The sequence below is a fragment of the Trachymyrmex septentrionalis genome, unplaced genomic scaffold (genome assembly GCF_001594115.1).
Source record: "Trachymyrmex septentrionalis isolate Tsep2-gDNA-1 unplaced genomic scaffold, Tsep1.0 scaffold14, whole genome shotgun sequence".
Lineage (NCBI taxonomy): Eukaryota > Metazoa > Arthropoda > Insecta > Hymenoptera > Formicidae > Trachymyrmex > Trachymyrmex septentrionalis.
In genome coordinates, this window is record NW_017304543.1 from 4,001,189 (window position 1) to 4,012,938 (window position 11,750).

Sequence of the window (11,750 nt, forward strand, 5' to 3'; positions counted from 1 at the left end):
GATAATAATAATAATAAAAATATGTAGTGATAAAATGTACCTAAATATAATCCCACATAGCATGGTAACGTTTGCAAAGCGCTAAAAAAGCGATTATATGCATATAATCGCTTTTTTAGCGCTTTATTAACGTTTTGTAAGCGCTGAATGTTTGGGATATTACATACCTGTCTGTGGCCGTTGAGTTGTTCTCTGAGAAGTACCTCGCCTTCGAGAGGAAGAGGAGCCCCATCCACTACTACCGCTCCTCCGTCCGCTGGTTTTACGACCATCTGTGTCCGCTGTAAGCACATTATCATACATGCAATTTATTGTATGCAATAATTTCAACATTTAACTACATGTCTTTCGTCTCATTGTCAACTATGATTAATCATTACTATACATAATTCAATTTATTCCTTTTCGTATATCAGTATTTAAATATTAAAAATTAAATCGACATTTATGTTATTTTATCGTAAAGGGAAATTCTTGAGAGTACTAAGGAGAATTATAACTTATTGTTAGAGTATTGTAACTTAGGATAAGAGAAACAAAATGTAGCTAAAGATAGAGTTTTTGTAATTTAAATTTATACACATATGCAAACAAATTTTTACGTATTATAAAACTTCAGAATATTCTCAATTATTTTCTACTGTGAAAACTATTAAAAATAGAATCATATTAGAATGAATCGAGATGTTAGATAGATTTCTGCGTCATAAAACACGTTGATTGAGTGCTTATTAAGCTATCTGTATAGAACTTGGTGTCCTCTTTTATTTCTCGCGATTCGACACCGGTACAGATTGCCAAGCCTATTGTTCTTCAACAGATTATTATATAATGTAGGCAATTGCCTGTTCACTCATTGGCTCAATATTATGTATTACGATGAATACCTTTGAGAGTTCGTGCGCACATTATACAAGAGAGAAAGATAAAAGATATATTCAAAATCAAGTCCATTTACATTTTTTAAATTCTCTCGGTAATGAAAACGACAATTTTTATTAATAATTATTTTGATATCGATATAGCTTATTATAAATTATATATATGTATGTCGTTTTTAAGTTTATACGTAATTTTTTGCAATCCTAAAAAAGCTACTATAATTATAAGAAAAAATTTCTACTTTTTTTTTTACTGTTTATGCAACATTAAATTTGACAAAACAGTTTTCGTACGTGACTTTCGATGAAAATCTCCAATTTAGTATCATAAACGCAGTAATGCAATTATGGTAAACGTTGTCAAGTGAATAATACCATATGAGGAGCACATTGATGGCATGACGTATGAGTAAGATGGAAGAGCAATTTATTCTGCTGATTTCACTTATTACGGAGTCTATATTTGTTAGTCAATTTATTAACATTATACGTAAATCTTACGTGACTTTTTAGAATGCTTCCTCTATTCTTTTACCGTCTAATTAAACAGCTGATCCATTATCTATACATTTTATTTTCTTATATATTTTCAAAGATACTTCGCAAAATTTTGAAATATAGAACAAATTAAAAATTATTAATTTTATGAGTCGTAAAATGCAACATATGTTTAATTTACTCTCTCTATAATACACACATATGTTATAGTGTTTTTTTTTATCTTATAAATGCACAAGTCAAACATGTTTATTAATGAATTAAACATATCCATTTTTTTAAATGATGAAATAACTGGTTTTTTCAAGTTTACAACATCTATTGCACACGAGATTCTCTGACTAAATTAGAAATTACGTTTCTGTGCTAGTAATTGGTGAGCTATAAATTAGTTTAGTAATTCGTGAATTACAGATAGTTAGAAGTGAATGAATTTCCGCGAACTTCCGTGCTTCCTTGTTAACACGTAACTTGATTTCAAGGAAAATTTACTTAATTAGATTTTTTATTTGGAGCGTAGTCATCAATTAATTTTCTGTAAAATTTCAACAAAATTTTTTTACTAAAACTTCATTCTCGATTAATTAAAATATTATTTCGTTGTTAGAGCATTTCACAATAGATTTTGAAAGCATATTCTAAAGTTTAACAAAATTTAAGATGATTGTTAAAATAATCAGTATCGACCTTTAATACTTTTGAGGCTTCTATGGTATTTTCTATATAGATAGATCTAATAGAAGCTTTGCATATTTCACGGCTCCGTTTACCTGAATAGATAAACGGAGCCGTGAATTCTTGAGAAATACCAAAGTTTCGTAAACTTTTCGTCCTGATGAAGTGAACTGGAATATTCACAAAACGTTAGCATTCTAAGAATGGATATACATATGGAAATAATTCGCAAAACGCATAGCTTCTAAATATAGAATTTTCTGTAAAAGCTCAACAAAATTATTTTAATACAAATTGATTAAGCGAAGAATTTATTAATGCACTTGATTTATAAAAGCATCTTGTGTAAATCTGATGATATTTCTCACATGTAAACTTCATCTATTACTTTAATAATCTTTAATAATTATAATCTATTAATATCTATTTAAAAATAACATGTGCCATTACCGAAAATAAATAAAATCACAATCACGGTGATCAGGCACGTCCTGATTCTCATATTCGTTATTGCTCGCTTCACTTTTGCCAAATTGTTGTTTCAATCAGTTCGAAACTCGAAAAGATCTCTGACACGCACTGTTTGCTCACGCAGTCGACAGACTACTACCTTTCGACCTCATGCTGAACGGCCTAGACGTCGGTGACCATCGCCTGTAACATTGAATGATTCATGCTTCGCAGGCTTTCTCTTTCCACTGATCCTATGCGTCTGTAACAGAACTGTAATTGGTCGAGCTATTCGATTAAACGCTTCTCAGTTTGAAATATTAAATTAATAATATTTCATTTATTAACACAATTTTTTGCAACTTTAAGCAACTATTAAAATTTTATAAAATCTAGATCATATTAGTTAAAAGATATTCAAAGAAAGCCATACATGTACGGTATTTTCTAGATTTCTCGCGCTTTCTCTACAATTTTTTTAGACAATTTCCAACCGATCTCTCTTTAATAAAAACTTATGATGTTTTATTTTTGCTCATTTTTTTACAAGGTTCATTTATTAAAAATCTTTTTGTAATATAAAATTTCAAAATAATATATTTTTGAAGTGAGATTCATTAAATTTAATATTACTTGGAAACAACATTGCTTTGTATAAAAATATATTTTACCAACTAATATTATATTACAAATTTCAGAAAAAATTGAACTTTGCGTCCTTGAAGAGAACATCACTGAAGTAAAAGGAAAACAATCGTATTTTTCAATGTAAAATTACAATTATTCTCAAATTCTACATACATATATAATGACAAATAGAAATATTGTTTATTTAATTTTAAATATAACATTATTTTTTATCATATAAGAATAAGATAAGAAAAAAAATTATTATGTTTATTATAAGATCTCAAAAATTTTTCAAATAAGTTGCAATATATATATATTTCTTATTATTGTAACAAGATTTGTCGCATTACATGAATAATAACTAAAAACAAGTAATTTATATATTCTAATCACACATTCTTACATTTGATATTGTTTGTTAAAATTCGCTCAAACTGTGTATTTTAATAATTTACACGTCCGAGAATTTATTCATATGATACAGAATTAGAAAATAGGAAGCGCAAGATCTATAAGATCTTGTCCATAATATCTAAATGAATGCGTGTAAATATTAAACTTGGTTCCGCCAAGTGAAACGGGACATAAATTATTCGGCCTGGTATAAAAACATATCATGTACAAAGCCATTTCAAGTTCGGGAAGCGTGCCCACGAATATCGTTGCGTTTGGTCTAATAATATCATCCATTTGGAAGTTCAATTTCACCAATGAGGCTCTCTGCAAAAAACAAATAATTGTTATAATCAATTTTACAATATACTTTTATATTCTTTTCGTGCATAACATTAAGACACGATAATATATATTTTACATACATAGCACATCTATAGATATAATACAATATGACTCACGTCGCCAAGCTTTATAGTATCCACGTATCCCATGTAATCAATACGATTCTTCGATTCCTGATAATTAAAATAGATCCAGTCCTGCACCCCAAGAAGCTCCGTACCATATCTTTCAGATGTGAACACTCGCTCAAAACCTGATGTAGCACCATTAAACGTGTTGAACCAGAAACGCCGCAAAGTGTCTTTCTGGAAGTCATAGGGACGGATGAAACCTCGATCTGATAACCATCGCATAGTTCTAGCCATCACATTCGTATTCGCAAACATGTCTAACAGAAAGTACTCTCTCTTTCGCTTTTCCGCTGTATGAGTTTCTTTCACAGTAGAATTGTGTTCGTAATTGTCGTACAGAGCTCGAACAGCTAAGATCGTTGGATAATCATATGCTTCTTCTTGCACGTAAATTAATCTAGAAACGTATAATGTGTAAATAAGGAAAGAATAATTGTTGTGATTGATTTAAACACAAAACTTACGGTCCCTTAGCTGCATCGGTTAAGTTTTCAGATTTACTCTGAAGATGTAAAGTCAAATACTTGGATATGTTAACTTCTTGTTTCACGAATAACTCTTCGGTCAACATTAATAGATCGTCATCTGATATTTTATATTGCGGAGAATAAATAGCTGTTCCTTGATTGGGCATTCCTTGATTATTCCCTATATTACTAGTAGAAACTGAAGAAGTTTCCATATTGTTAGCTGTACCCACTGTGTTTATGAAAGAATTGTCAGTCGGATATATTGTGCTACCATTGCTGACAATTGTAGGAATTGATACACCCGGAGTAATAACTGGATTGTTTATAGGATTTGGATTGACAGGAGACGCAACAGGAACATTTCCTTGAAGTATATTTGATGAAACCGGAGAAATACTACCCGGAGGAACTGTATTAAAATAATGATTATTATAAGTTATATGCGTTTCACTGGCATCACTACTCGGATTTGGTCTACTGTAATCCTGCACGTAATGTTCATGCGGATTTATCAGCCTATTCACACCGGCGTTGATTGTAGAGAACACAAGTGCTTCTTTCACCATCTGACCAAAGCCTCTGCCGCTATCTTGTTGACCAGGAACCATTATGACCGTTTGTCCAGGTATATATGGTTGTGCTGCCGGCTGCGCCAGAACATGTTGTTGAGGATAATAAGTGTGTCCAGCTGCGCCATACGTTCCGCCAACGGGGTGTGTAGAATAAGGATTTCCGAATGTACCTGATACAGGTGGCGGAATATGCGCTGGATAACTCGAAGGGTGTCCAAACGATTGACTGGGAAAAGAATAACTGGGATTGTGCGTGGAAGGTATATGAGGTACGTGAGGTTGATTCGAATGACTGAAGGGATGACTGGTATATGGAGGAGGATTAAAACCAGAACTAGGATAAGGAGAATGCGGGTAAGATGCAGAAGAAACGGGCATCGAAGTTGGACGCAGATGATCTTTGAAGCCGATGTTAGTAGAAGTGGGACCTGGTGGGTGAGATTGACTCGGATTGAAATGAGGATTGCTCCATGGAGGATTACTAAATGCAGTTCCTTGTGATGGGTTATAAGGCGCGCTTGGTTGGCTAAAAGAAGTTGGAGCTGCAAGAAAATTATATACATCTGCTAATTTTTAATTATGTTTAAATTATTTATATTTGCTAAAACATTTATTCTTTAGTTTACTTTAATTTTCTGTCATAATCAGTAATTATAATTGATAACTATTATTTCTTAAATTTTAAGAATTTAAATGCATAAATTTAATGAAAATGATAAACAGTATATACCATGATTTTGCGATGGTACGACAGTGGATTTCGACAAATGATTAGTCGACGGTGCTGATAGACTATATGGATTATACGGTGCTGATGGATTATATGGCGCTGATGGATTATGTGGTGCAGAATTTTGTTTACTCTCTGTTGTAAAGCCTGATGTTCCACGATAAGTACCAGGATAAGTTCCTAATAGAAAAATAATATATTACTTTTTATATTAGAAAAAAACAAATGAGTGAAAACAGATGAGAAATAATATCTCAGCTAATATAACATTTGAAAATTCTTTCTTTCTAATAATATATTCTAACTATAAATAAGATAATCAATGCTAATAATACCTGTATTGCCATGTGGTGCTGATGGTCGACTAGATTGCCCGGAATTAGTTTGAGCTTTACAGGAACAAAAATATTCATATTAAACATTTAACAAAAAATGAATAATTCGGTAAAAAATGAATGGAAAAACGGTTATAATTACTATTTGCTGTAATACTTACAGGGTCGTGTGGCGCCTCCTCCTTCAGCTTGTAAAAACGTTGAAGATGCATCTTTATTTTGTTGATGCGAAGTTTGACCTACAATAAGAGTAAAAGATATAATTCTGATATAATCACAGAAAGATTGGAATAAATAATATCTCGTCTTTCAAAATAACCATATCATGTACTGACTCGACGTAGTTCCAATTGGGTTTGATCCTATGCGTCCCCCCGATGAACTTCCATGTTCAAAAGGGCTTGATCCTGTTATGTGTCCACCAGATGAAGTTCCATGGCTAGTCGGGCCCGACCCTGTCGTGTGTCCACCTGATGAACTTCCGAATCCGTAATGTCTTGATCCCGTTGTGTGGCTACCTGATGAACTTTCATGTCTAGAACTGGATCCAAGTTTAGACGAAGAAGAATATGAACTTCGTGATGATGAACTTCGTGATGACGAGCCTCGCGAGGATCCAGATCTTCCTGCACTTACATCATCTGAAAATAAAGATTAAGATTTAATAAATCCAAGCAAAATTATTCTTTTTCGCTGATATATTAAAAAGTTGACTTAACGTAGATAAAAAATTATTAGACAATCAAAAGTTACTTAAAATATTATCAATATAATAATATAACACTTACATAAAGGTTTAATTTGGATAATGTTACATCCAAAAAAATGATTTATATATAATAATATATAAAGTAATTTTATATAAAATTTAATTGCGTATATACTCACTGGCTAAAAGAAACGTTAAGAGAAAGAGAAATAGCAAAATTCGGACCTTCATCTCTATTACATAAAGACGATAGTCTTACACTAATTTGAGGATACTGGCGTGCTCAAAGGCTATAAGATGATAAATACATGTAATATACAGTATATTTTTTTTTCGTTTATCAGTCTTCTTAGTAATTGCGTCTTTCTTGGTAACGATATAGACACGTTAAAAGATTACGTTATTGACCTGTTGACCACTCACTAATACAATTAAATGCTTTCAGTATAATTACAGCTGATAAACATTCATATCATGGAATTACCATTTTATATTTAAGCGTCAGCATCTTCTACTTCTACGAAAAGATTACAAAAAATGAGTTTCCTACTCATACAAAATTTGCAACTGAATTGAGAATGAATATAAAGACATACATGTTATATTTAATTCCATATAATTTGATGCAAAAAGTAAAGTTTGTTTTCGCAAAACTATGAGAACATTTTTTATTTACATGTTTTTATTTAGATGTCTTGTTTCACTTAAGTCTAAAATATTAATTTCTCTTTATTTGTAATTAGCATTCTACCATAATATCTAGGACAAGTTTTGACCATATAATATAATTGAACCATTTCAAATGCTCATTTAAATTTCGTGCCGTTTAGCGGTCCATATCAACACTACGATGTCATATGACAACATAACCCGCATGTCGGTTTGGTGCAAAATTTGAACGAGACATTTGAATTGATATAACTCTCATGTATGGTCAAGTCTCCCGGACACCTTCTACACTTATAATATTAATAAATTACAAACATTTCAACGATAGAAGTAATTTTTTACGCGCTTATTTGGCCAAAAAAAGTTGAAGCTGCAAGAAAATTATATTCACCTGCTAATTTGTAATTATGTTTAAATTGTTTATATTTGCTAAAACTATTTTCTTTTAATTTACGTGAATTTTCTGTTATAATTATAATTGTCAAATATTATTTCTTAAATTTCAAAAATTTTAATGCGTAAATTTATTGAAAATGGTAAAAAATAATATTATGATTTTGTAAAGGTACCATAGTGGATTTCGATAGATGATTAGTCGACGGTGCTGATGGACTATATCGTGTAGAATTTTTATTTTGTAAAGCTTGATGTTCTACGCGTAGGATAAATTTCTAAAAAACTTTCCAGAAAGAACTCTTAATAAACGTCCTAAAAAAAGGATATATTATTTTTTATATAATAGAAAAAGACAAACGAATGAAATTAGACATGAAACAAAATATTAGAGATAATATCTCAGCTAACATAACATTTTAAAATTCTTTATTTCTAATAATGTATTGTAACTGTAAATATAACAAGATAATCAATGCTAATAATACCTATATTGCGATATGATGCTAGATATGGCCATATCTAGCTAACTAGATTGCCCGGAACTTGAAGCTTTACAAAAATAAAAATATTCATATTACACATTCAATAAAAAAAATAAACTATAAAAATAAATTATAATTACTGTTTGCTGTAGCACTTACAGAGTCGTGGAGTATCTCCTCCTTTAGTTTGTAAAAACGTCGAAGGTGCATCTTTATTTTGTTGATGCGAAGTTTGACCTACAATAAGAGTGAAAGATATAAATCTGCTATAACTACAGAAAGATTGGAATAAACAGTATTTTGTCTTTCATTATAACCATATCATATACTGACTCGATATAGTTCCAGTCAGATTTGATCCTGTGCGTCCCAAGTAAGGCGGAAATAAGGGCTCGATTGCATGTCCAAAAGGAGTTGATTCTATCGTACGTCTCCGTGATGAACTTCCATGTTTAAAAGGACTTGATCCTGCCATATGTTCACCAGATGAACTTTCATGGCCAGTTAAGCCTGACCTTTTCGTGTGTCCATCTGATGAACTTCCGAATTCATAATGTCTTGATCCCGTTGTATGACTGCCTGACGAGCTTCTATTGTTCAATTTAGAACTGGATCTTGAACTAGATCTAAAAAGTTTCGACAAAAAGGAACCTACTGGTGACGAGTCTCCTCGAGAAGAAAATTGAATGCCTCGCGAGACTCCAAGTTTCCCCCATTTCTCTGCATTTACATAGTCTGAAAATAAAAATTAAAATCTAATAAATCCAAGCAAAATTTTTTTTTGCTGACATGTTAAAAAGTTAATTTAAGGTATATAAAAAATTATTAAATAGTAAAAAATTATTTAAAATATTATCAATATAATAAATTAAGTTTAATTTGGATAATGTTACATAAAAAAAGATGTATAATATATGTAATATATGTAATAATATATAAAATAATAGTTTACATAAAATTTTATTGCGTATATACTTACTGGCTAAAAGAAACGTTAAGAGAAACAGGAGTAGCAAAATTCGGACCTTCATCTCTATTATATGGAGACAGTCTTACACTAATTTGAGAACACTGGTGTGCTCGATGGCTATAAGATGATAAATACATATAACATACAGTATACTTTTTTTACATTTATCAATTTTCTTAGTAGTAATTGCGTTTTTCTTGGTAAACACGTTAAAATATTACGTTATTATTGACCATTTGCTAATACAACTAAATGCTTTCAATATAATTACAGCTGATAAACGTTATTATCACAGAATTACCATTTCATATCTAAGCATCAGCATCTTTTATTTCTACGAAGATTACAAAAAAAAAAACAGTTTCCTACGCATACAAAATTTGCAACTGAATTAAGAACTTTATGTGATACTAGATTTTTATGTAATAAAATTTAATTTGAGGAGTATAGAGACATACATTTTATATAGCATTTAATTCCATACAATTTGATACAAAAAAAAATTTGTTTTCGCAAAACTATAAGAACATTTTTTATTTATATATTTACATGTTTTTATTTAATGTTTTGTTTTATTTAAGTTTTAAGTATTAATCTCTTTACAATTAGCATTCCAACATCTAGGGGAAATCTGGGAGATTTGATCAAATAATACAGTTGAATTATTTCATATACTTGTTCAAATTTTGTGTCGTTTAGCGATTATCGGTTGTTATTACAGTCATGATAAGAAGATAAGATATACCATTTCCGAGGATGCGCATTAGAAGAGCGATTTGTGGCCAAAATTTAATTGGCTATTCCAATATGCCAGCGCAATTATATGCAGGAAAGTGCATAGAGGCCAAAATTTGATTGGTTGTTTCCAGTATTGCTATTGCCATTATGTGCAATGGTACACCTTATATTCTTACATCATGATTACAGCTATGATATCATATGACTCGCATATCTTAACAAGCTTGGCGCAAAATTTGAACGAAACATTTGAACTGACTTAACTCTCCTGAATGGTCAAGTCTCCTGAACTTCTCCTACAATAATATTATTAAAATACAACAGTAGAAATAATGTTTTACGCGTCATCTGTTGATTCCTTTTTAATATATCTATTTAAAATTTTTTCACTCGGATAATCTGGAACTGAGAGTTGCCGAAATCCTTCATCGTCTACGAAGCAGATCTCGTGCCCATCCTGAAAAACAGTCATAATAAAATTTGTAAAATGCAACTGCACTGTAAGCGTTTTATTTCAAATATTGCAAAATACTTACTGGATCAGCAAGAATAATAACTCTTACAGAAGCTTTTCCTGGTGTATCTAAAGTTATCAAATCAGTCAAGATTTTATTTCCACTTTCTTTAATAGCTTTCTGAATTGCTGGTTGTTCTGAAAACGGTACTGAGAAAGCGATACGTCCATATGCTTTTGCGTGATTAACTTCAGTACCTTAATATACAAAATTTATTAATAACAAAGCATATTAAATATTTAATCACAGTAATTACAAATTTAATAAAAAATTAAAATAAATTAAATATTATGTGTATACTCACCAATATCTTCAAATTCAAGTTTGACTTGATCTTCACTATAGCCCATCAACACACTTTTATCTTTTCTATCAAATATCTGTAATCCCAAAATATCCTTCCAATAGGCAATGGTACGTTCAAGATTGGAGCTGGATAGAGTAATTTTCTCTACTGGATCTATTCAAAACATCCAATATATTAACAAAAATAATAGTTTGCTAAAAATGTGATATTATAATTGTTTTTTTTTTCATTTTATATATAATTCTTTTATATAAATATTTTATATAACTCTTTATTTTATAAATTATTATTACTGTAATATGATAAACTGATTTATATAATTTTAACTTCAAAGTGGTTGTTGCGTCAATATTGTTAAAAACTGACTGACTGATTTTATATTTACCACTGTTAGTAGGAGATTGTTCATTAACAATGCAATATTTATATCCACCAGGTGCCTGTACTATAAATTTTCCATTTTCTTCATGTATTGGCCAATTATTTGCGCGTGCTTTTTCAATCACATCCTTCGAACATATAGTGATAGCTTTAAAATCGTTTCCAGTTTGATATTCTTTAATTTCATAATTATATGTCAACTCAATGACAAAATGTGTATCCTCGGGGCCATATCCTATCATTGTTTTGCTCCAACGATTTGCATATGGTCTGTAAAAGAAATATATTTACAATGTTACAAATTTTAAATGTTTTATATGAATAAGGAATATGATGCATTTGATACTAACAAAAAAAGATATAACATAAAAAAATATACAAAATAAATTATATTATAAATAACATTGTAAATTATGTTAAATTAATTCTGAGTGTGTAAATATCAACAGGTTGAAAGGAACCATTTGATATTA

General features: G+C 30.4%; 3 protein-coding genes across 7 annotated transcripts in view; all 3 read right to left on the reverse strand.

The window, feature by feature from the left end:
• Window positions 1–2,790, reverse strand: part of LOC108745551 (poly(U)-specific endoribonuclease homolog) — a 5,598-nt gene extending 2,808 nt beyond the window's left edge. The window contains exons 1-2 of the mRNA XM_018481748.1: window positions 2,505–2,790; window positions 168–281 (exon numbers count right to left, since the gene is read on the reverse strand). Coding sequence (XP_018337250.1) covers window positions 168–281; window positions 2,505–2,556 — 166 coding nt within the window. The 5' untranslated portion in view covers window positions 2,557–2,790. The remainder of the gene's footprint in view (window positions 1–167; window positions 282–2,504) is intronic.
• Window positions 2,791–3,480: 690 nt separating this feature from the next.
• LOC108745550 (poly(U)-specific endoribonuclease homolog) lies at window positions 3,481–9,497 on the reverse strand. 4 transcript variants are annotated; one of them, XM_018481744.1, is made up of 11 exons: window positions 9,346–9,419; window positions 9,022–9,101; window positions 8,700–8,956; window positions 8,526–8,603; window positions 6,446–6,751; window positions 6,272–6,349; window positions 6,111–6,164; window positions 5,776–5,955; window positions 4,468–5,587; window positions 3,989–4,400; window positions 3,481–3,854 (listed from the first exon to the last, which is right to left on the reverse strand). In XM_018481744.1, the coding sequence occupies exons 2-11, from the start codon at window positions 9,090–9,092 to the stop codon at window positions 3,621–3,623; spliced, it is 2,790 nt and encodes a 929-aa protein (XP_018337246.1). In that variant the 5' UTR covers window positions 9,093–9,101; window positions 9,346–9,419; the 3' UTR covers window positions 3,481–3,620. The 4 variants fall into 4 exon arrangements, with proteins under 4 accessions (XP_018337246.1, XP_018337247.1, XP_018337249.1 ...); XM_018481745.1 differs by lacking the exons at window positions 8,526–8,603; window positions 8,700–8,956 and having other exon boundaries at window positions 6,446–6,645; window positions 8,969–9,101; window positions 9,346–9,497; XM_018481747.1 differs by lacking the exons at window positions 8,526–8,603; window positions 8,700–8,956; window positions 9,022–9,101 and having other exon boundaries at window positions 9,346–9,493.
• A 409-nt stretch (window positions 9,498–9,906) lies between these two features.
• The window catches only part of LOC108745552 (glyoxalase domain-containing protein 4), a 2,579-nt gene continuing 735 nt past the window's right edge, over window positions 9,907–11,750 (reverse strand). For both annotated transcript variants that reach the window (XM_018481750.1, XM_018481749.1), the window contains exons 4-7: window positions 11,282–11,547; window positions 10,894–11,049; window positions 10,611–10,786; window positions 9,907–10,531 (exon numbers count right to left, since the gene is read on the reverse strand). In XM_018481750.1, coding sequence (XP_018337252.1) covers window positions 10,412–10,531; window positions 10,611–10,786; window positions 10,894–11,049; window positions 11,282–11,547 — 718 coding nt within the window. In that variant the 3' untranslated portion in view covers window positions 9,907–10,411. The remainder of the gene's footprint in view (window positions 10,532–10,610; window positions 10,787–10,893; window positions 11,050–11,281; window positions 11,548–11,750) is intronic.